The sequence below is a fragment of the Otolemur garnettii genome, unplaced genomic scaffold, assembly GCF_000181295.1.
Source record: "Otolemur garnettii isolate 467f Iridium unplaced genomic scaffold, OtoGar3 scaffold00004, whole genome shotgun sequence".
NCBI lineage: Eukaryota > Metazoa > Chordata > Mammalia > Primates > Galagidae > Otolemur > Otolemur garnettii.
The window spans coordinates 18,479,826-18,505,773 of NW_003852399.1; the positions used below are offsets into that span (position 1 = coordinate 18,479,826).

A 25,948-nucleotide genomic window follows, 5' to 3' on the forward strand; every position below is an offset into this window, starting at 1 on the left:
GTAATATCTAAGAGTTCGGGGGTTTACTTTGGGGGTGACGAAAATGTCCTAAAATTGATTGCAGTGATAGATGCACAACTCTGAATATGCTTAAAGTTATTGAATTATGCTGTTTAAATGGGTGAATTATATGCTATGTGATTTATAGCTCAATAAAGATGGTAAAAATAGATTGCAAGGTGATGGTCAAAATATTTGTTATTGGGAAAACAGAAGTACAAAGGAGATCTTTATATTCTTACCTTATTGGCACATGTGAGATTACTGAAGCCACGTCCAGTAATTGTGATCAATTCATGTACCGTGCCAGTGGATGGAGTAATGTTGCTTATCAATGGTGAAAAACAACTTGAAAGCTCAAATAACAATCTGCTGGAATTTTTAACCTCGGTATTATTCTGGCCACACAGGGGTTCTGTTGCTAGGCAGCTTGCCACAGAGCTTCCCAAGTACAAATTCTCAGGTTCTGCTTCAGACAAAAAGAACTGCCTCTAAGTCATGAATAATATTCTAAAGGAGAGCTGTCTTCAAATTGTGTTACTCCTTGATGATGGTAGTTTAAATTCTAGTACATATAATTAATATACATATATAAATATATTAATATACATATACATATATACATATATATTAATTAATTAATATACATATATACATATGCATAATATACATATATAAATATATTAATATACATATATATTAATGACAAGAGGGTCTCAGGAAGTACAAAGGTATTAAAAACTTGGAGGAAGCTGGTACAGTAAACAGAGAAAAGTGAATATAAGATGTATTTATTTTTCAATTTGTCTAAGACTAAAGCCCTTAGGGGGAAAAAAACAATAAAACCACCTTACATTTTAATTTATTTTCGGGCACACACAGAGTGTCACAACTCTTTCACATTGTATCTTATTTGAGGCACCCAGGGATTCTTAGAGACTGGCTGGAAGATATTAACATAACCCCCATTTTAAAGAATAAATTCTAGCCTCAGAGAATCCCAGATCTATTCAAGGTCATGCGTAGGGTGACCAGATTTTAACATCGGTAAGGCGGGACAACATGGTGGGGCGGGGCGGGGGACGGGGCAGGGCAGGGCCTGACAACAATGCAAACTTTGATAAGAGTTCTCGATAATCATTTCTCAGCAATTATTTGTTATTATTACAGTTTAACATTATAAAATTAACAAAAATAATATAAAACTCATATTCTGGCTAAATAGCCACATGGCAGCTGAAAAGTGTGTATTCCCTTCCTGTTCTCCCGCCCATTTGTGCATTCTTTCCAAAAATCGGGACTTTTTAAAAATGCCACAGGACATGGGACAAATTGTTGAAAAGCAGGACTGTCCTGCCAAAAGCGGGACATCTGGTCACCCTAGTCATGTGGCTAGTAAGAAAGAGAAGTACAGTTAGACCCAGTCATCCGCCTTCTACTCCAGAAAGATCACACAAACCCAGGGTCACCTGTGTGACAGCTTTTCCTTCTTAAACCATCTTACCCTGAGCATACGTGGCTTCTGTGCTACCCACAAACAGGTATAGGGGAACGGGCCTGGATTCAGCTGGCAAAACGTTAACGACTCCTTGGAGAAAAATGGAGTTAGCTTCATCAACATACCCGCTGCTATAATAATGGATTCCAGGTGAAGTAAATTGGTAAGAAAATGAACCTGCCATAAAATGAGATTGCACATAATAAATACAAGCTATTAAGGCGCCTTTGAAAAGGGGTGAGAAAACTTGAACTGATCATTTACATGCACATGCAGATGACAGATCCCTTATTTTTCATGTTTATGATATTTCAGTGGAAAGTGTTAAGGAAATTATTCACGGGCTATAAAAAAAGCTCTCTTGTATAATGAAATTGCATTCCATAAAGACAAGATCCAACATCAATTTTCGAGGAACTCATGGCATGTAGAGCATGATTCTTCAACATGTAAAGAAAAACTCAATGTAGAATGATAAATAAAAAATCCCCCACAACTTAGTTTTTGTTTATGAGTGAAAATTTTAGATGTTGCATGTATAGAACCAAACGGGAGACCTAAGAGACACACTTTACACTGACTGCCCCATAAGAAACGCTAATTTTAAAGCTGATTCCAAGCAACAGAACTTCTCATTGTGTGTTACTATTTCAATTGTGAACTATTACTGTGTTACTGTTCACTGTGTGAACTAGTCTCATTGTCTGTTACTGTTTCAAAGTTTTTCATGGGGTCAATTATCACAGAATCAATAAAGGTATTTCTGATGTGAGAACTCATTTTATTATGTATAAAATAACTTCTTACACTCACTTAACAACAGTTGTGCTACAGCAATGACGTTTGTGTTACGTGTGCCAAAGTACTATGTATTAAATCTAAACAATTGTCATCTTATTATATCTAGGAAAAAAGAGGCATGATGCAAAATTCAATAAAGCAGAAACTTACCCGATGTAGATTTCTTTCTTCCATTTGTAAATCCTTTGCCATCATAAATGACACTTCCAGGACTGGAGACAGAGAAAACTCTGTATCCTATCCCCCTAAGAAATGGATGTGTTTTCCAGTGCCATGTCACCGTGTCTCCCACAGACACGTTTATGACTGAGGGTGACCAGGCATAACCTAATCCATGTACTGGGAGCGAGAATTGAGTCATATTTTAAAAGGAAAAAAAAGAAAAGGAGTAAATTTCTTAATAATTATCCTTGACAATATTGCATATTTTTATAGTAAAAACAACTATTTATTTAAAATTGTAAAACTTTATTACGTACGTAATTTAAACACTCAACAACAATAATGGAAAGCAAGATAATGAGGAAAAAAATAAGTCACACAACTCCAAAAGTGATGAGCAAGAGACAATTTGAATAAAAAGTCTAAGACTCAGGAAATAAGGTGTTCAGAAATATTACACAGAATATTTCTAACAGCTATGATCAACTCTTCAAGCATAATCATCTTCCGAAGCATGGAAGTATGCAGAAATAAATATAATTTCAATTTGAAAATTCATTTGGAAACCTGTGACTGAAAAGAAAGGATAGTTGTTCTGGAGGTTCTGTACTACCCCAAAACTAAATGGCATTTCCTGAAGTTGGAAATTATAAAGTCTAGCCATCTAGACTGAAGTCTACCACCGATTCACCCCCAATGTCAAACAGATTCTATTGACAAATTATGAAAAAAAATAGCAATACTTATTCTTTGAATAACTTGAAGTATAAAATAAATAAAAATCAAATTAATCCCAGGGTAAAGTGCTTTCATTATTCATAATATATTTAATATAAGTGTTGGTTGATACCTGAGTCTTCCCCGTTATTGGTGATCCTGAATACATTTCCCGTTGACTGAAGAATACACTTTATGACCTTTTCAGATGATGTTGTAACATTGCAAGGGAAGGATCCTAGGAAGGACAAAGATGGGAAATAAGAGAGAAAACACTTTCTCAAATAGATTTTTGTAAACTACAGACACAAAGCATCATTAGTAAACAGTGAAGGCCCTGCAAAAGCTCTGCCTTATATAGGCTGGCCATGAAGTTCATGTGCAATTTTGTCTAGACAACAATATGGCCAAGCTGTATATTAGTAGCTTTGGTACATTGTTCTTTTCTTTTCTTTTTTTTTTTCTGAGGCAGAGTCTCAAGCTGTCGCCCTGGGTAGAGTGCCGTGGAGTCATAGCTCACAGCAACCTCCAACTCAGGCTCAAACAATCCTCTTGTCTCAGTTTTTTCTATTTTTAGTAGAGATGGGGAGGGGGTCTGCCTTTTTGCTCAGGCTGGTCTCGAATCTGTAAACTAAAGCTATCCACCTGTCTCGGCCGCCCAGGGTGCTGGGATTACAGATGTGAGGCCCCCCGCACCCAGCCAGTACAGTTTTTTCTAATAGTAATCATGTGTGAGCACTAATTATTTTCAGAACAGATGCCCTCCTTTTCAAGGTGTTCCCCATATACATTAAATACACAATCATTATTTATTGAAATCAAAAACAGATATTCAGTTTCTCTTTACCACCTTAACCAAATACACCTAATCTTTTTTACACTAATAGAACAATAAAGCTTCCCCGACTGAGAATATTTATGTAATAACTCAGCATCTATAGCAAATCCTTCATCCTGAGAAAAAGGGCAAGAGCCCTCCTGTGGGAGGCAGCTTTTACCTAAAAGCACGGTATTCTCAGCTGGTATCGTGCTGAACCCAAAACCCATTACAGTGATTTCAGTTCCACCATATAAGGAACCTCTCTGTGGAGACATGCTGGTCACTTCCAAAACATATCGTATTGAAGCACTTAACTTGTCTCTGAAAAAGAAAAATAGATAGATTTTTTTCAGTGAGATTCCTATTGGTTCATATTGCCAAACTCTTACTAGGATATGACTCTGTTATAGGGAAGAAATAATTGAATATTTAATTAGACATTACTTTTTCCAGGTGAACAATTATCATAATCTCTATTTGGTCACATGGTATGTTTCATTATTTTTTCCTAACTATGAATTTTTTTTAAAAAAAATCAAATTGCTAAATAATTTGAGACAGAAGATCCTTAAAATATTCTGGAAAATCTGGTTATGAGAACTGAAGTCCTACGAAACACATCAAATCCTTGAAAATATTTTCTGGTTTTATTAGAGGAATAAACAAAAAGGCAGCTTTTTATTTACAAAAAAGCAATGAAATCTGACATATGTTACATAAGTAATAACTATTTGGGGTAATTCATTTGAATTTATCATTCCATGTTTGTTAGAAACATCTCAGGATTTCCTTTCCACTGTTTCAATGAGAGGGTGTTAATTTATTTTGCTTTGTTACAGATAGTGTGTCTGATAGGAGGCCATCAGCCTGTATTTGCTTTCTTGACAGGACTCCTATATCCCAGCTCCCCTCATAACTGCAGAGGGCAGGGAAGCTCAAGTGAGGGGTTGTGTTCACTTTTATGTAATGTCCACAGCATAACTGAAGTGATATCTCTTGAACCACTACTAGTATTCAGGTGTGAATGGTTCCAATTCTGTCCCTTACATTGTCAAGCCACAGCACAAGCCAACAACTCTTGTAGAACTGCGTGAGCTCCACCCTGTGAATCTAGGAAGGGATGTGGTCCCCAGGGTTACAGTTCTTTGTGGCTCGTCTTCCTTTATCTCCTTCAAGGTTTCATGGAATCATCTCTCCTTCCACTTTGACATCCAAGCTTTATTGGACTTTTTTTAATCCCTAAATTTCAACTTCTCCTAAATATCCTAAACCAGTAACTTTCTCATACCAGAACTAAAATTGTGCCTGTTAATAAACAGGTTCAGGGGAGAAAATAGTAAAAACTTAGCAGCAAATAGAATTGGAGAAGGATTCTCTATCTTCTTCAGATGGCCAGTTTCTGCCCCATGCATGGCTTACTTGTCCCCTTTTCTGAGAATCCGTCCCTGTGGTTCAGAGGAAGTTCTTTTTCTCTATCATATACTCTTACAGGACCTCATACCTTTTATTCATGGTAATTTTTACATGTCTAATGAAGTTATTATTGTCATTTTTAATAATCTGTCTCTCTAACAATATTGTAAGCACCATTAGTGCCGGAGACATGACTGTAAATCCAACCAGCAAAAACTGAGCAAGCACCTACAAACTGCTTGAGAAGTATTTTCTGAGTGGACCCAAATCAGACACCATATATGCACCAGCCCAGTTGCACTAAGAATTTTACAACCTGGACTGAGTGGTATTCATCTCAAAAGCTACGTGTCATATTGACCATTATGAGATATGTTCAGAATCTTTTTCAAAAGGAAATATAGAAAAGTAAAGAAAGAAATGGACATATTGTAGGGTAATGCCTGTTTCCTTTCCTGTCCCAATTCCATTAGCCCCTGTGTTCCACAACTCCATCAAGTTCATGTTCATTACCATACCTTGTTGATGCAAAACCCCAGTTTCTGACTTCTACATAGATAGCATGTTTTCCCGGAGGTAACTTGGGCAAAAGGCATCGAATATCAGTGAAGTTCCAGTGAAGAATTTGGCAGGTTTTTCCTCCCACGTACACCACCATATCTGGTGTGAGTTCATTTCCAAAGTTATAACCCTTAATGGTTAAATTAACTTCTCCTATGATTTTAAAAGAAAAAAATTTTGTTACAAGGTTCGACTTATTATCCAGTGTGAAATTTGTTTATTATAGTAAATAAACCAATTCATCTCTAATTTTTCATTGGATTTAGGAAATTGTAACACGTTCTAGAGGTGAAAGGAAAAACAATGAAAGAGTTGATGGCTTCCCTGTAAAGATAAAGTTGATTTTCAATTGCTTATAAGAGAACAGAAGACAGCAAAGTACTTTAAAAAAAAAATCTGTTTTTTTTTTTTTTTTTAAGAGACATAGTCTCACTTTGTCACCCTGGGTAGAGTGCTATGGCGTCACAGCTCACAGCAACCTCCAGCTCTTGGGCTTAGGCAATTCTCTTACCTCAGCCTCCCAAGTAGCTGGGACCACAGGCGCCTGCCACAATGTCCAGCTATTTTTTTTGTTGCAGTTTGGCTGGGGCTGGGATCGAACCCACAACCCTCAGTATATGGGGCCAGCACCCTACTCACTGAGCCACAAGTGCCACCCAAAAATAATCTTAATATTTATCTTCTTATTGCATATGTTCAAGGTGAAAGAATAACTAGACTAATCTATGGTTAAACACACACACATAAATTTATGATTGGTTTCACTTTTAAAAGCAAAATTGCAAGACAAACTGTGTTTTAAAAGCCTCTCAAGAGGTGGTTTCTAGATATATGCCAAAAGACTGATGATATTGAAGAATATCTTACCTAGTATTGTCCGTATTTTTGGACTAAAATCAGTTATGACTGGTGTCTGCAAACAATTATAACTAAAAGCATCCTTTGCTGTGGCTTGAAATCCATTGGTAATAACTGAAATATCAACTGTACCCTCAGTTCTCTAAAATAAGAGGGAAAAAAATAGAAAACATTGGAAGTTAAGATATGCAAATCCAATGGCTGAAAACAGAATTATAAAAAACTTCTTAAGATGTTTTGTTTCAAAGTCATGAATTGGAGTCAATTTTCGGATCTGTAGAAAGCTGTGGTGTCAAACAGGTTACGTGTTGCAATTCTCAAGTTAGAGGGATATGAGAGATGGTTTTATGGTTTCATGCATTCAGTTGAAGTTCATCTATATTATTGGATTTTTCAGGGTTCCACAACATAGTTGTAATGGTCTGAACAAGTGATTCTCTAATGGATAACACATAAGATACCTGAAAGTTTTTACTTTTTGCTCTTAAGATAAATTTAAATGTAATTTTTATTCCTTTTCATTAATAAATCACATTATTATACTTTTGCTGACCTAGTTCCAGAACTCAAGACTAGGTGCTTGGACCACGTAAGAAACATATTTGGTGGTTTCACCAAGATAGGACCTATGCATTTCCAAATTAGAAAAAAAAAAACTGTCATCTAGTATTTATTTAATGTACACGCAATGTTTCATTGAATAACAATTTTATTCCTTTTTTTAATAGCCTAGCCACTGTCGTGGTATTTGAATGACAATTTTTAAAAAGTAAGTTTGTGGGGTTATTTTGAAACAAAGTCTTACTGTGTCACCCTTGGTAGAGTGCGGTGCTGTCACAGCTCACAGCAACCTCCAACTCTTGGGCTTAAGTGATTCTCTTGCCTCAGTCTCCCAAGTAGCTGGGACTACAGCCACTCACCACAACACCTGGCTATTTTTTGTTGCAGTTGTCATCATTGTTCAGCTGGCCTGGGCTGGGTTCAAACCTGCCAGCCTTGGTGTATGTGGCTGGCACTGTAACCCTTGTGCTATCGGCGCCGAAACTAACAAGTAAGTTTTATCTGCCATATCCCTAGATTCTCATCTCCATCATTTATTCCAACACACGAATTTCGATTTCCCATAGATTGCAACTACATAATACCCCCACTTACTCCAGGACATTTTTTCTGAACATCAGTGACTAGATTTATCATCCTTTTGCACAAAATAAGGAAACCCATGCTGGTTTAAATTTAAAGACTAATTTTTAAAAATAAAGAACCGCGATTTGTCCTAAGATGCTACATTCCCTGGAACTTCACATATTTTGTCAACAAACTAAAACTTTAACACATTTTAAAAATACATTTCCTTTTGGGAAACTAAAAATGTCTAGATTTGCTTCCTTGATGTTTTTAGACTGTTTATTAGTACAGAATTTTTTTCATCCTTTTAGTTATGTGACACCCTTTCATTTATCCCCAGGCCCTGATAAGACATCAGCTATTCTGGGAAACTGTCCCTGACACTCTCTGCTGTACTTCATCTTTACTTTGTGTCTACCTCTATTTATTCAAATGGAAACGTTTTTTAATATTGGTGTATGTCTGTCTTCTTTCATGATTTTAAATATATAGAATACTAGATATTTGGGAGATACTTTGTCTTTGAATCTTAGCAAAAAGAGATTGAAAAAAGACTTTTTAAAGAGCATAACAGTAACTCTGCAGTTCTTACATAAATATACCAATTGTTAAACCATCCACTGAGATGGTCCCTAATTCATAAGATTTCAGACTTGGAAGAAATGATGGAAATCAGAGGCCTTACTCTTGGTGTTCTGCAGGTTATCCTGTGCAAGTCCCCTTCAATCACATTGCAGGTTTCATTTCCAACCAATACCATTGAATTTTTATTAAAGCCAAATCCAGACAGAGTCAGTAGAGTACCACCTTTATAAGAAAAATAAAAAACAAACAAATGAAAAAAAATCCATAGATAACTATAACAACAAGCAACTTCTGATCATTTGAGAATTGTCAAATCATCTAAGAGACGGATTGGTAATTAGATCAAAGATCAGACTGGAGAGGTGTGTGATGACCACCACACACCCAAGCCTGAGCTCTAAAACCTGGAACCATGAAGAAACCAGGCTAAAGGGGTTAAGACAACAGTGTAGATTTGGGACCCACATTTGCTGTGAGCCATTGGGCATTTCCAGCGCCTTCTATCTTCCCAAGAAAAAATAATACTGTTTCTTTTCACTCAACCGTTATAAGTAGAAAACAAGACTGAATTAAGACTCTAACCAAATTTCAAATTTTCATACTGCTTAGTAAAAGGAAAACTAAGGAAGAAAACATTAAAATAAAATATAGCACACCAAAATGATCGAAACCAAAATGCAACCCCCAAATCTAAGCCTGGAAACAAACAAAACACAAAGGATAGGAAGAAATGGGACAGGAAAAATGTGTTCTGTTCTCTCCACGCTCTGTGTCAGCCTTTCCCCAATTTGTTCCCGGAAATTTCTCTGAGTCAAGTAGCCCCTCTGAGACTGTGGTTACAAATGAAGCAGCTGGTAAGCCGAATAATAACTAATAAATCTTCACTTGACATAATTGATGAGCTTGTTATAGAAACATGTAATAATTGATGATATTAATTCAATAACCCTTTAAGAGGTAAGTATAAGCACCTCCCTGACTTGTGCTTCATAAGAAACAAAAGAATTAGTCAGCCGTTTAATCACTGGGCCTTCTCAAAGGAGACTCTCTTTTGTTCCAGTGAGGAAGCTTTGGGTTCCTCTCCCTTCATCCTAGTCCAGAAACATCACAGTGGAATGATGCAAATGTGCGCAATTTTCTCTCCTGTGTAGAACTATTGACTGTTACCTGCAAGGCTTCCGGAATCAGGCTGGAGGCGTGAGATCTCACTCTTATAAGTGAAGTGAAAGTTCTCGGCCTCTCCATTCTGTGCCAGGCCGACATCAGCTACGGACACCACAACGGGGACCCGTCCTGCACTTCCCTTCAGAATCTGGCACTTGAGCTTATTTGCTTGTGACCAAAAAGAAGACAATAATAAAGCAACGTGTGAGATAACATTACTGAAAACGTACGCTTGCAAAAATTGTGATTGTCCTTCATTTTTAGAACCCCATGAATAAATCCAAAGAAAACTATTCATGTATGAATGGGTATGGAAATCTTGGGAGGAAAAATCTTCCTGATGCTGTGAATCAGACACTCTGAGAAAAAAGTTAAGTAAATCATACTAAAGACAAAACAAATGATTTGGCTCTGATGTTACTGTACCCCCAAAGGCTGTTATCATAATTTAAAAATCCTATTTATAAGCATATTTATATTAATAATTCTAAAATTATTTGGTTCAATGTATTATGTTCAAATTGAGTAACATACCAGACTTTATCAAGAAATATAATAAAAAATGAAATGAAAACATTTTCTTCACAGTATTTCGAACAGTCTACATGCTCTGATAATATAGGTGTGGCACTGACTTTCATTTATTTTATTTGAAACAGAGTCTCACTATGTGGTCCTAGGTAGAGTGCTGTGGTCTCATAGCTCACAGCAACCTCAAACTCCTGGGTTTGACCAATCATCTTGCCTCAGCCTCCCGAGTAGCGAGGACTATAGGCCCCCACCAGAATGACTGGCTAGGTATTGACTTTTAGATCTCAAGAATAACTTTAAAATGACAGGAAGAATTTGGTAAGTGGACTAATAGGGCACTGCCAAAACATGGGCAGAGGGGACCATGAAACACAAGAATATCACTTCATCTTGTGTGTCCCAGAGACACACAAGGCAAGGGTGATTTCATGTAACCACTTTATGAAGAAAAAAACTAAAAATCAGCTGTAATGGGATAAAGACACTAAACAGTAAAATAATTAATCCGTCACCATAATCAAGGATTTAAAAGATACAGCATTACTGTATCTTAGCATTAGACGGGTTGCTAATTTCATGACCCAATAGGGTATGCTACAATCATAATTGTCATACTGCTCTTTGATTCCATTTTCTCTTAGACAAGAAGAACTAGACTTAATAATTTTTAAAAGGACAAACCATCCACAGAAAGAAGAGGGCAATCTACTGGTCCAACTGAGACTGATACAGCTGAATTAGGAGAAAATCCAGAACCTTCTATGGTTAGAATTGTGCTTTCTTCATAGGACCCTGAAAATTATAAATTTAAACAATATTAAGATAAAAGTCGATCCATTGTTATAAAATCAAATATTTCTGAGAGAAAAATAAGCTTATCATCTAAACATATAAACAAGAAACCCATTGGTAAGCAGGGTAAAAAAGACACATTTCCTTGACCCTGGCATTTTTTCTCCGTTGAATTTCTCTACGTTTCTTCATACTTTGAATCTGTGTGTTGACAGAGATTAGTGGAAAGAATTATCTGACTGAAAGTTAGGAATGAGGTCAGGAAAAAAGTGTTCTTATGACATTAAGCAGGCATTAAGATTTTAATGCTTCGGGAAGGGGTGGAGAGCTGATAGTAAATTAGGTGATGAATTTTTCTACTATCCGCCAAGACTAAATATGTGACTATAGTACCTGAGCTTATCTTTCTGATTGAAAAAAAAAATCTGCCTTCACAATTCCTATTCCCATTGTTTATTTCAACCTTTGAATATAAAGCATAATCACATTTTTTTTAGAGAGTGATATATTATGAAGAAATGGTATACTGTGTTCCCTAGACTGAGTTCTTTGCAATAATTTCTCTATGTCTTATTCTCAGATCTAGGACCCATCTGTTTTCTTTTATTAAGCAGCAGGTGTCTTGTTTCTAGCCGTTTAATACTAACTCTCTTAGAAGGAGTCTTGTATGATAAGAGTCCACTTAATATGCTGAGAGTAGAGTGGAACAAAAATGCCTCAAGGTCAGAGTGAAATGTTAGAGGCTAATTCTCACTGGTAAAACTGGAGCACTACAGGATTAATGAGTCCTTGACTTCAAAGGCACTATTTCAGCTTCAAAAGCAATATATTTTGAAAAATAAATACTTATTTGTCCTTCCATTGTTTTCTGATCTGATAGATTTTTTTTCCCACTGTGTAGAACTGTCTGCTTGCCTTAAAAGGGGACACTCATAAAAATATATTAAAACAATCTTTATCAGAGTTTACATTTTGTTAGTTGTCTTTTCCCTCATAGTATAAGTTAAAAAGCAGGTGGTTACCTTGAGAAGGGCTTGTGGCCAGGACTAGGGGAGTAATCATGGACTCCCATGTAAACCCACAGTCCCCCGAACACTTAGCTGGAATTCCGTTGATATAGACTTCAACCTTCAAATAGAGAAACAAGAAGCCACTACACAGAGGTAAAGGGCCAGAGTGGTTCAGTGGAATAGGAATAGGATTTAGAATAAATGATGAAATTTTATTGGTCTGTTTGTTTGTTTATAAAAATTAGTCTACTAATATTTTTTCCACTATGACACTGCATTTATTTAGTCATTTAGCAAATATGCCCTCTGTTTCAGGCAACATTGTAAATTCTAGGAATATAAGAATATGACCCCAAACTAAACAGATGACAGCCCTGATGTCACCCAATGTATGTTCTAGTAGAAGTGGGATAGAGAGTTGCATAAACTATAAGTTAAAAATAGTAAATGCCTATTAAGCCTGAGTTGATTGATGCTATGAAGGAAAATAAAGGTTGCTTTGGGGAAAGTCACCTAAATTTTCTCATCATTAAAAAGGCAAGATGAATAGTTACTTCACGGAGTAACTACAAAGATTAAATCAAAGTCTATATTTTCAAATTCTTGTAGTAGTAGAGCTTAGAAGTCTATTTTATCAGAAGGAAGGTAATTTTCCCCCAAATCATAAAAGAATATTATTGTGTTGATCAACACAAATATGCACATTAAAATAGAGAAGTCGACCCTCCTGTTTTACCAAGCCTTTAACATAATGCAAACGAATTATACATTTTAAATTCTGTTAAACATCACAAAACAAGTTTTAAAACTACCTGTGGCTGTTGACTGGGTGTACGAAGTAGGTCTCCGAGTATGCGCTGTCGGAATAAGCCACCTTCTTTTACCTTTGTCACTGTCATATTCGCCTTTTCTCCAATAATGTTGGAATCATTAACCTATTTTTATACAAAATTATTTTATTAGAAAGGCTATGATAAATATGACCAAACTAGTTTTTATTTTCAAATTTAAGCATGGTGGAAAGTGAAATAAAAGCCAAAGGATATGAAAGTTCAAAGATCATTTTACTCTTTTCCTTTTTGTGAAAAAAGACCCTCTTCAAAAGTAAATGTAATCTAGTCAAGAAAAATTTGCTAAAGCCACTGGCATCTATTGCATCAATTAGAATTTGAAATTAAATGATCAGAATTAACTTGAACTTTTAGAATTAAAAAATAAGTCTAAAGATAATGAATTTACTAACTTTAATTTTCTCAAAATATTCTATGCTGCTTCTGAACATAAGCAATTTAGATAATTGAAAAATTGTTCTGGTTCCACTTGACAGTCAACTTTGCCCTTCAATATTTTGGATCTTTTTTTTTTTTGAGACAGAGTCTCAAGCTGTCCCATTGGGTAGAGTGCTGTGGCATCACAGCTCACAGCAACCTCCAACTCCTGGGCTCAAGTAAGTCTCCTGCCTCAGCCTCCCTAGGAGCCTCCCACAGGCGCCCACCACAATGCCTGGCTATTTTTTGTTGTTGTTGTTGTTACAGCCATCATTGTTGTTTGGCGGACCCAGGCTGGATTCAAACCCACCACCTTAGGTGTATGTAGCTGGCGCCTTAGCCACTTGAGCCACAGGTGCCAAGCCAATATTTTGGATCTTTAAGTACTCTGATTTTTTACCTGCAGTCCTGGAAATATATTTTTCCTTCAAAGGTACACGTGAAACCAAATCAAATCAATATGTACTTTTGGGTCCTTATAAAATCCCTCTGCTAAGATGGCAGCCTTCCAACATATTCAGGGACCATCAAAGAGAAGGGAGTCCTCATTCTGGGCCAAATGTCAGCCAAAATGGTACGGAACAGAAATAATGAATAAGGGGAAGAGACTAGTTAGAAAAGAGAGAGAATCTTTATGACGATCAACTATTCGTATATTCATACGACTCGTGTTCTGTGTTTATACACTTTTCTTGGTCTCCTGCTTCCCTATCTCCTCCTCTTTCCTACCCCCTCCCAAATGGTTTCAGACATAGAGTTCAGCATTTTTTCCCACCTTACATCATGGATTTTTTTTCCAGATGAATATATACAAATCTATTATGGCTACTTAGTATTCAAGTGAAAGTTATGCCATTCAAACAATCATCCTTCTACTGACAGAGATTTAGGTTTCTAGGTTTTTACTGCTACAAGTAATGCTGCAATGACTACCTTTGTGCCTATGTCACTTCACATTTTATCATCATTTCAGTGGGATAGAGCTATGCAAATGATATTCCTGTATCACAGGGTATCCATGTTCAGATCCTACTAAATTACCTTCCCCAAATGAGGTCCTACTTTACATTCTCACCAACGTGGTATGGAAGAGACTCTTACCTCACTCACACTTCCATCATCACTAGAAGGCATCCCTTTAGACTCCTCTCTTCCCATGCTTCTGATTCCTCTCCCTCATCCCCCGCCACAATCTAAACAGACGCGATTTAGATAAAAGTACTTAAGCTGTTACTTGCTTCTGAACTTAAAAATGTCATCGTTATAGCCACAAAAGTATCCAAGGGCCTAGCAGCCAGCTCTAGTGGTAGGACTGCTAGACATGGAGGCTGATTCTCCCTGCCTGTCCCGAAGGTGCACCTGGACTGGGTTCTCAAACCGCCTTTGCTGGGCTCCTACTGCCCTTGTCAAGGGTCTCCCAACACAGAGATTCTTAGACCTTTCCCGGTGGGCCAGGGAACAAAGCAGCAACAGCTATTGTCCATGAAAGAGAACATTTGGTCAATTTCATATGGAACAACCTTCTCAATTTCCTTTATAAAATATTTAAATTTTAAGAATATACATAGTCTCTAATTCTTTCTTTGGATGAGGCAGAGTGAGAATAAGAATTTAGTACATGGAAGAAAAGAGAAGCCAAGCACATGAAGGAACCTGGAGAAGATTCTGCCTTCCACACGTGCTTCTCCACTGGATGCTCCATGAATACCCGGCGCAGGTTCCATCTCGTGTAACTGAGACTCTCCCCATTTCTTCCAGACTCTGGAGGGCAAACTGCAGATCTACAGCAGACACAGCAGCAGGGAGGCCTGCACTCACAGAGGGACGGCAAGCAGCAGGAGTCAAAATTCACAAACCAATTTCATCTCTAATGTACATGAAATGTGTACAATGTATTACCACTTGTGAATCACATGTCCCCCTCCAATACAGTAAAAATGAAATTTCCATCCTACTTATGTCAAGGACGTGTGTCTGTCTGTGTATATGTATACGTATATATATATATATATATCCTGGAAACAATATATAATTTAATCTATCAATTTAAAAGTAATAATAATAAAAAATGTTTAAAATTTAAAAAAACTATATGAGTAATGTACCTTAAACTGTGAGCCTTGGCTCAAATATTCTCATTTTTAATATCAATTCACAAGTATCAAGTATCGAATGATATTTTAATATCAACTTATTTTGATGTTAAAAATTTTTCAATATTGAACAGCATATTAGAAAAGTATAAAATACTCTTAATAATTATAATTTAATATTTACTCAATAAAAATAATTCGTTTTTGCATTAAAAATAAAATACTTTTAATATCAAATATATTAAACATCATCTTTTAACATAAAAATGCTTTTATTTTTAAAATCAACTTTAATATAATTAAATTAATTGACTTAATGTCAATTCATATACCTTTGAAAATATTGATAGCCTGTAAGTCATGGATATAAAAGTAAAACAATTGTTTGGGAATGAAACCTGCTTATCTGGGAGGCAGTTAAGAAAATGCAAACATGTCATTTGTTCTGAATAAATTAGCTTTACATTACTGACATAATCTCAATTATATAAATTATATAGAGAGATACTACTATTAGAAATAAGTACCCCAAAATGTTTATTATTGTTGTCTAGATCAGCCCTTTCCAACTGACAGTTAGTGTATAATGTGAACCACATATATATTTTATATTTTTTAGTAGCTATCTTTAAAAATAAAAAAGAACAGGCAAAATATTTTAATAATAAATTTTGTGTGATTCTGTATATTCAGGCACTCATCGCATTTCACATGCTCAGTAGCCTTGATAATTTTATTATTGATGCCTTTAAAAATCATATTCCAACTCTTTTTACATTGTTTTAATATTTCTGACACCACAGTAATCAATGCTTATTTGTAAAAAGAAATGCAGTTTAGAAATGTATTACTTATGAAAGTCATGATTTCAGTACCTTTGAAAATTGGCTATAAAAAATTGTTATATAGTTGAGCAGACTTTCTTACATTATTTTAAAATAAAGACAATTATTACTAACAATGGTTAATTTGGATGAGTGGCTTATTTTCTATTAAAAATAACTTGAAACAACATATGGTTGGCTATTAATTACCCATAATTGGTGTATATTAATACATGACATACCTGTGTGATTTCATATTTAAATATAAAGCTAACAATAAGTAGCAATTCTCAAGTGAAGTAATACTTAGCATTTTATAACATCATACATATACATGTGACTGTGTATATATACACACCAATGTTTTAAACTTTTTCCATGTACCTTTCAGAATATGTCCATAAGCTTGAATGTCAAAACTGCCCCTTAGAGGTGGAGACGCTGCTTGAATTCTTTGAATACGAATTTGTGCCTCCCCTGGCCAATTATTTCCTCTGTAAACAGACTCATTCTCAGTCTCTTGTGTGATTATCTAATTTCCAAAATAAATATTGATAAAATGATTAAACTTAACAATGGCTAACACGACTTTTATTTCACCATGGTACCATCCTGTGACATGACATAAATGAGCCTCATGAATTCCAGATTCTTCAGAACATTAAAGACAGTCACATAAATCAACACAAGTCACACCTACATAGCTGCAATAATGAGGCAAAGTCGACTCAGGCATCTGTGCAGCACTCAGCTGGCACTGCAGTAATACCTCATTAATTCAGAATGCACCCTCCATCACTCAAGGAACAAATATTTACGGAGCAGGCGCTCTGTTCAAGGTACAGTGATAATCACTGTAGGGAAGCAAAGAAGAGTGAGATATGGTCTTGGCTACCAAGAAACTAAAACTTTTTAAATAAAAATGCCATATAGAGACTTGAAAATTTACCCAACTATTTAAAAAAACATAGGGTCAACATAGAGACTATCTAGATTCAAAAAATATACTTGTTTATGGTACAATGCTAATAAATTGACCAAAACAACACATGTTATAGAAATACATAGGTAATAATTCTAATAGTGAAAAGTATTCCATTGCTTCTGATTCCTCATAGCTATTGATCCATTAACCTTGTAGAATTGAAAATGACCAGCCTTCTAGCCTATAGACATGAGTCAATACAGGTGCCAACAGACATAAGCAAGAGTGAATAGCAGATTTATTCGAAATAGCTCCAAATTGGAAATAATGCAAAAATCCATCAAGAGAAGGAATGAAAATGCTGGTATATGCGTACCGTGAAAAACCATACAGCAGTGAAAAAGAACATGTAACATGAATTTCACAACTTAAAGCAGCTAGAGAGGAAAAGTGCATACTGTATGATCCCATGGATATGAAGTTTAGCAGCAGACAAAAGTAATTAACAGTAGTAAATGTCAACATAGCAGTTATCTGGGGCTGAGGAGCAAAGAGTATGATAATAATGGGGGAGGCGCGAGGAAGGCTGTTGGGGAGCTGAAGGTTTCCTGTATCTTGATATGGGTACCGATCACATGAGTGTCTTTGTAAAAATTCACTGAGTTTAGTAAGGCTGGAGGATATAAGATCAATACTCAAAAGTCAACCCCATTTCTATATTCACATAATGAGTAGGCACAACCCGAAACTTAAAAACAAGACCATTTATAACGGTTTCAAGGAAAATAAAATGCTCATGTATCAATGTAACAAACTAATACCAGATCTGACCTGAAAATTGCAAAATTCTGATAAAAGTAATTGAAAAAGACTTAACTATGCTGATAAAAGGCATTACAGAGAAGATGAAAAGGCAAGGCACAGTCTGAGAGGAAATGTTCGTAAACCACATACCTGACCAGAGACTCGTACCTGGACATTTCACAGAGAAAAGATACATAGCTGGCAAATTCGCCCATGAAAAGAGGTTCAATAGCCTTACCCATTAGGGAATGCACTACCCACCCTGTCAGAGGGCTAAGATTAAACCAGGGATATCACCAAGTGATAGCAAGATTGTGCAGAAACTGGATCACCCTGACATTCCTGGTAGGAGCATAAAATGGTACGACCACTTTGGAAAAGAATACAAAGGTTCTTAAAAAAGAAAAGCTATACATGTCTTTACCATATAATCTTATAAGTGCATGGTTGGGCATTTAACCCAGAAAAATGAAAATTCACACCACACCAAAACCTATAGATGAATACTCAGAGCAGCTTTAGTCATGACAGCCAAAGCCAAGAAACCACAGACACATCCTTCAATGGGAAAGTAGTTCAACAAACTGTGGTTCATCCTCAGCATTGAATATGACTCAGCAAGTAAAATGAACTCTTGACACGTACAACTTGGATGGATCTCAGGGAGTTACGCTGAGTCAAAAAAAAAAAAAAAGACAATCTCAAAAGGCTACATACCGGTGTGAGTATATAAAGTTAAATGCCATGTATAGAACATTGTCGAAATGACAAAAGTATAGAGACAAATAGATTAGTGGTTGCCATATACGTATCGGGGAGTTCAGGAAGGAGGGACTGAGGAGGTGGTTGTGGCAGCTGTGGCTATGAAGGTGGCACATGAAATACTTGTGGCGGAACTGTTCTGGTCCTAGCAGCTGCCTCTCCACTTGTGATAACAATGCTTAAGAACTGTGCACACACACCCACACACACACACACACACCCACACCCACACATGTGAGTAACCGCATGCGAACCCCTGGTAAAATCTGAATAAAGTTAGCAAGTTTTACCAGTGTCAGTTTTCAGGTTATGATATTCCACTATGTTATACAAAAATTTAACCACTGGGGGAAGATGGATGAAGGATACAGGACTATCTCTTTATTATTTCTAACAACTGCATGTGAATCTACAATTATCTCAAAGTTTATAAAGAAATTCACTGATAGGTATATGCACATTATTGCAGGTATTGTTCATATGAATTTTTAAAGGTCACAAAAATATAAGTTCCATATCCTCCAATTTAACCTTGAATACATAATTAAAGATATAGGTTAAAATTACCAGTAATTAGTTTAGTGAGGAAGCTTGACATCGACGCTTTGAGAACCAAAAGTCCTAAGTTAGTCGTTACATTCTGTGATAGACCTAAGAGTAGGAGACTAGAAAACACTAACAGGGTCTGTATTTTGAAGATGAAAAGATTAAAATATTGGGCCAGGATGGGATACAAGCAATTTTTAAAAAATATTTGTAGTTCTTAAATTTGGGGGTGGAGGGGGCGGGCTAAAGTGCAGTGGCTTCATCACGGCTCACTATAACCACAAACTCCTGGGCTCAGGCAATCCTCCCTGCCTCCATCTCCTGAGCAGCTTGGACTACAGGTGCCTACCCAGCTAAGTTTTAAAAAAATTTTTGTTGCTACCATACCCAGCTAATTTTTAAAAAAATTTTTTAGAGATGGGGATCTTGCTGTATTCTCCAAGCTAGTGTTGGACTTCTGAACACTGGCAATGCTCTCATCTCAGCCTCCCAAAGTGCTGTGAAGAATATCAGTATTCTTCTTTTTTTTTTTCTTGCACAGGGAACACACTAACCTTCTCTGTATTCTTCCTTTTTCAGTATTTATGCTACCAAAGGAAGCATATTGGCCAGTATTTTTAATCATAAAATTATTTAGGTAGCAAAAACTTCTCTGTGAGACTCTATTTACAATGGTTAATTATTACTTAACTTTTAGTAGTCAATTTATCACACTGGTTTCTGATTTGTAATAGTAAATTATATTAACCCACTGAATACTTTCTATAAATAATTAAATTTTAGAGTGTTCATTTTTTTTTTGTCATCATTCAGATCCTTTTGGAATTATGAAAAAACCTTTGACTGTCTTCTTCAAATACATTTTGATACAAGCTAAAATAAATGGTATTTATAACAAACAATTTTACAACAACACAAAATCTCAATTTTCTTTCAGCAATTTCTATTTAAAAATCATTATTAGATGAGCGCACAATTTTTTCTTTAAAGTCAGCAGAGAAGACTTGACTTACGTCTGACTAACTTTGGCCCTTAAGGGTATTTCTGTATTTTCCCTCACAGATCTAGTTCTTGAAGCATTTTTAATGCTTAAAATCAATTTCATGCTCAATTTCAAGAAGCTTCTAAATCTGCATGCATTAGAATAACTATTCTAATAATTGTTCTGATCTTGTTCTATTAATGGTTTGTATGGGAGCCATTTTAAAAAATTTAAAATAAACGTTACTACATCAAACTAATGCTCATTAAGTTGAAAACAAATAACTCACAAATTTCTAGGCTTACCTGCCCAAAGCTCACAGCAATCATGGGTATATTATAACCGCAATTATATGAAGCCATGGTAACAGAATATTGGTTTGTCATGGTTGATCCGATTGTTTTGGTCTGATTCACCTGAAAGTGCTTTAAAAATATTCCTTTGTTTGCTAATGCAGGAAGTCTCCTCTTTGGCATTTCTAAAGAATATAAATAAACAAAGTAAATGACAGATAAACCTCCATACCTCCTAAAGAATATAAATAAACAAAGTAAATGACAGATAAACTTGCACACCTCCTGCTGCTGAGAAGAAAATCATCAAGTAATATCAACATGGCACGGAATAAAGAGTTCACCTTCAAATTTTAGAAAGATCTTGAGTCATTTGTGAAGCATGGTGAATTTTCACTTCTATATTATAAGGATTACAGATTTCACTTCTACGTGATTAAAGATTATTCTTTATACTCTGAAGAGTACATATACCAAGCTTCAATGTCTCTTGGCACGTGAGCACTATCAAACAAAACCAAATATTTAAAAATCTTCCAGCCCTGGGTTCTGTCTACCTTCTATGGGCCAGTTAGCTCTGCTCTTTTTAGGTTCTCTGAACTTGGTGCTGGGTAGAATGTGTACTTCATGAGGGCAGGACAGGGATTGTCATGCTCACTGTTCTTCCCTTGGTAATTGACGTACGCCTAACACACAGTAGTTTCTAAAGTGAAACAGCCATCCTATGCACGCCCGCCACACGGCGGTGCTAGCATCCACTCGATTAAAGCCATCTTTTGAGTGAACTTCATACTACACAGTGCTGCTGTAATTCATCTTTGAAAAGCAATACACAGATAACCTCCTTTTTACATGTGTGTACATTTTTTTGCCACCTCCAATATGTGTTCCTCCCGTCATAATGTAGGTCTGTGGATCGCAGATTCAGAAGAAGCGACCACTCTTAAGTAGTAACAGTTAGTGTTTCTTATCACTTGACTCATTTCCTTGCACTTGAACAGTTCCAAGGGAACTATCAAAAGTTTTCATTTGTAGTATTGTTAATTATCATCCTTAGGTACACCTTAAGTTTTGGTTCATTCCTAGAAGCCAGATGTCAATGTCAATAGTTGCATTTTAGGAATATCCCTCTTGGTAGTTGGTTTCTCAAAGATAAAAGAAAGGAAAATGAAAATGTTTACCACAGTTTATTTACCCATGAGCACAGTCCAGGCTTACAAAGCTAACTCTTGCCATCAGGAGAAAGTTTCCATTAAGGATGAAATTATCCTTAGAATAATTACCTTACCATATTCGTTAAAAATAAAAATAAATCATAAGACTATTAAGATGAAAGAATGACTCAGTATTTAGAGATAAATGTTTCTATCTATACTGTAGAATATAAAAATAATTTCCAGGGTAAGATTTTCCCATAAGATAATTTATACTATGGTAGATAGAAAGTGACACAACCTACCAGCCAGTGTTGAGATGGTAGGTGTCTGTCCAATGTATACTATATCCACATAGAAGGACTGGGATTCTGATGCTTTCTGAAGACTAATTCTTTGAAGAGAAAAATTTGTCCCTGTGTATTTGGTTTGTATGAGAGCCAGAAGATCTATGCAAGTATAGGTCCAGCTGGAATATGGTTGAACAACACATTATACAGATCAGTTAAAATGTTTAATGGGAACAAATATACTATAAGAAACATGAAAAATTTAAAGAGGAAATGAATGATTTTCCTCACAAGCATAATTGATTAGCACAGAAAATCAGCCATCACAAGGCACAGCAGCAGAAACTAATATTGGCAGTACAATATTTCCTGCGGCATAACTAGGCCGTTCTCTTCTGTTCGCAGCCTTGGTAGTAGCTACAGGAATATGAAAAAACTTTGCATAATGACAAATAAGACAACTAAGGAGCAATGGATACAGAATCACGGTTACACAGAAAGAGTCTCTGGGGTTCCACCGGGAGACTATAGCAAATAACAGTGCAGTATATAGTTCAAAATAGCCAGAAGAGATTTTGAATGTTATCGCAACAAAGAAATGACAAAGGTTGAAAATGATGGACATGGTAATGACTTTGAGTTGATCATCTTAAAATGTATGCAAATATTAAAATACATACTGTACTTCATAAATGTGTATTTAATTATTTTGGGTCAATGATAAATTTTAAAAATTTATAAAAAGGGAAAACATCTCCTCCCTCCTTTCCCCCTCCCCTTCATCTTCTGTGGAGATCAAAGATAGATTAAATATATTAAAAAAAACTGAAGTGCACACATAGGAGCCATAGGCTGTTGAAACAGATGCCCTTGTGGGGAGGGGACTAAATCTGAACGGTCAGAAAAAGGGCATTTCTTAAGCACTTATTCAAAAACATAGACCTTGTTGTTGCTGTAGGGGGAGAAACAGGTTTAAGGGCTTTCACGAGAAAACACGACCTGAGAGTGTCCTGAATTTTTCGTAGGGAAGAACTTCCTACAGTTCTGGGCAAACAGACAGAGGTCACACAGCAATCTCCCTCTCTTCTTCGAAGTCCACTTCAAGTTCTACCAAACTTCAATATCTGATAAATGTTCAGTCATTGAGTAACAAAAATTTTTCTTTCTTTACGTTCTATAGAAGCTTGTGTCGATCTTATTTGGGGACAAGACATAAATCATTATCTCTTTAACGCTTATCTCAAGAATCTAAGATGTATTGGTGGCAACATTTTTGAGTCCGCTGAAGAATTTTTTGGAAGACTTGATGCCTTTGTTACAGAGTTTCCTGTGACAAACGTCTCTTGGACATCGACACTTCAGCTGAGCCTTCCTTCCTCACGGCTAAAGAGATTCTGACACCTGTAGAATCCACAGGTGGCTGATCAGAGGATCTGAAGGGAATTAGGTCCATATGATCAGAAGGTGATGCCAGAGATGTAGACATCAAGTGATTCCACTTCCTTGGGGGGGGGGCTCTGATATGCTCCCCTCACCTGGCTGGTCTCAACCCCATCTCTGCTCCTGTCATTGCCACAGTAAATGCATCTGGATTCCTGTGACGGAGCCCAGGACCCCAGCTCTGCCAGAGCACCTCCACACGCCCACACTGGCTTCTCCCACCTCAGCCTTCTTGCTCAACTCATGTGAGAGCCATCTAACATAGTTTTTAAAACCTTTAACAAACAAGTTTCCCCTTCATTCCAAAATATTTCAATTCATTTTAGAGTACACACATTTCTAAAGTTATGAATTGGAACTTGGGTACCGCATTTTGAAAATAGTTTGGGATAATGCAGAAAACAGGATGCTTGGAGTTCCAAATCAGGGAAGCAGCTTCCTCATTCGGAATCTTCACCCAGAAGCGAACTTCTCCATCAAGACTGGCCTTTCTCCCCGACTAATTATTCTATTCTCCCTTATCATCTTGTCTGTTCTTATTTCTTGTCTTTGTTTTGTTGACAACAACAGCTCTGATGGTCATTCCAGAAAAAGAGTTCCACAATTGCTTTGGAATCGGGGCATAGCTTCCCAAGGGGAAGACTTCAAAGGTGACCATCGTGATATTCAGCAACGAGGGATGTAGCACTTTTTCTAGGGCAAGTTCATGAACTTAATTGTCAGCTTAGTAAACTTTACATGAAAGAAAAAACATCTAAAATTGTGGAGAGAAATATTCTTTATATTTATTGACATGATGGTTACACTCACTGAACTGTGTACATGAAAGGAATTGATTTTACTTCATGTAAATTATATTTCAATAAACATGATAAAAACTTATGAAGAGTACTGTGTAAAATAGAAAAGTGTGTGTGTGTGTCTTCACTGTTGCTTCTATTGGAAATGATATTTCTACATGTATTGAATGGGCAAATACAAAGTCCAGATTGACATAAATTTCAGAAGATAATAATAATTAATAAAAACTAACGTACAACTATACAGGACTACATGGTGCCTGAGGGTAGGACAGTGGTGGTCACTGAACAGCTTTCTCCAGGTTCCTACAGTTTCTTCCTCGTATTTCTCTATTTGCATTTCTCTGCGTCTAACTGTGGCAGAGCAAGAGCCATTTCAAACCACCTTTTCACCCTTTATTCAGGCATATTCACTCAAACATTTTATTTTCTCTACTAACATGTAGCAAGCACCTTTTTTAGTGATCAAAGTTTACTGCCAATATTTTGATAAGCAGTCTCCTTCTACCCTCTTCCAGTAACTAGGAACATAATTAGATTTAATAATATATAATTTAAATTATAAAGTTTGTCCTCTTTTTGTCTTTGATGTGGTCATCAGTAATGAGGACACTAGAGCAACTTTTATATTCATAATCTATAGATTTTTTTTTGACACAACCATCTCTGTGAGGAAGCATATTTAGAGACCAGAAACATTGCAGTTATTTCCATGGGGTACATGATGGGCCTTCATCTGTCCCTCCAAAAAACCCCAAAGAAGAAAAACAAACACAAACAAGAAATGGATTTGTCTTATCTTTACTGCTTATATACTATGGTATAACTTAAGTTTTCAAATTTATGGTATAACTTACTTGTTTCCATGAGCAAAGTTATATGTTAATTGTATGTCACTGCTCCTAGGAATCTTGCCTTTGTCTTGGTATTTGAACTTTAGGCCAATATAATTCGTTAGGAATCCTTTGTATGCTAAGCATAACTACGAAAAAAATATGGAAAATAGTAACAATATCGTACCACTAAATGGTTTTGTAACAATTCAAATTAATTAAATCCGATTCCATAAGCATGTATGCAGCATTTTTCATATAAAATGTACCAGATCACAGAGAAAAAAATTATGAATTTCAGCCAGTTAACTACAGAAGAATTGAGAAAGATTCTGTGGAGGAGGAAGTGAAGGGGAAGTGTGGCCTTATAATTAGTGATTAGTTCTTTACTGTTTTCTTAGATAAAATTTCTTTTACAAACGGAAATAATTCACTCATATGGAGCTAAGCTATGCACTGGCTGTAACTAAAGCGTTCAGTAAATTTAAGTCCATTGCATGTAAAGAAAGAAGAGAAATAAGCATTTGGGTAGGTTACCTGGGATGTGAATGCATTGAGGATTTAGAGAGAGACGAACGCCACTGTAAAGTAGCAATTACATACTAATTTGGATGGTTGACATGTCCTTAAGCATGCCAAATACATTAAAACCCCAAAACTTCAGAACATGCTAAAATTGCAGTCTTCTCTGCTCATAACTTCGTTTCACTTTTCTTTTGCTAAATACTTAAGATCACTCTATGATGACTTCCCATTTTTTGTTTCTTTTTAATTAACAAAGAAAAATGGATCTGCTTATGCATTTTTAATTATTTTAGCGTTTAAACCTGTATGCAAATAATCCTTTCCTGAGATTATTAGATAAACAGAATGCACGATACTTGGTGCTATCTA

The 25,948-nt window shown here is 36.0% G+C and overlaps 1 protein-coding gene and 1 pseudogene across 1 annotated transcript in view; both read right to left on the reverse strand.

The window, feature by feature from the left end:
• PKHD1L1 (PKHD1 like 1) overlaps nt 1–25,948 on the reverse strand; it is a 160,697-nt gene that overhangs the window by 90,498 nt on the left and 44,251 nt on the right. Inside the window, exons 21-37 of the mRNA XM_023518204.1 lie at nt 25,079–25,203; nt 21,997–22,160; nt 20,550–20,722; nt 16,610–16,757; nt 14,962–15,116; nt 12,853–12,975; nt 12,053–12,158; nt 10,920–11,030; nt 9,711–9,875; nt 8,644–8,765; nt 6,840–6,972; nt 5,930–6,125; nt 4,177–4,319; nt 3,312–3,416; nt 2,450–2,638; nt 1,505–1,675; nt 243–469 (exon numbers count right to left, since the gene is read on the reverse strand). Of these exons, the coding sequence (XP_023373972.1) occupies nt 243–469; nt 1,505–1,675; nt 2,450–2,638; nt 3,312–3,416; nt 4,177–4,319; nt 5,930–6,125; nt 6,840–6,972; nt 8,644–8,765; nt 9,711–9,875; nt 10,920–11,030; nt 12,053–12,158; nt 12,853–12,975; nt 14,962–15,116; nt 16,610–16,757; nt 20,550–20,722; nt 21,997–22,160; nt 25,079–25,203 (2,556 nt within the window). The remainder of the gene's footprint in view (nt 1–242; nt 470–1,504; nt 1,676–2,449; nt 2,639–3,311; nt 3,417–4,176; nt 4,320–5,929; nt 6,126–6,839; nt 6,973–8,643; nt 8,766–9,710; nt 9,876–10,919; nt 11,031–12,052; nt 12,159–12,852; nt 12,976–14,961; nt 15,117–16,609; nt 16,758–20,549; nt 20,723–21,996; nt 22,161–25,078; nt 25,204–25,948) is intronic.
• On the reverse strand, nt 19,766–19,865 carry LOC111728056 (annotated as a pseudogene).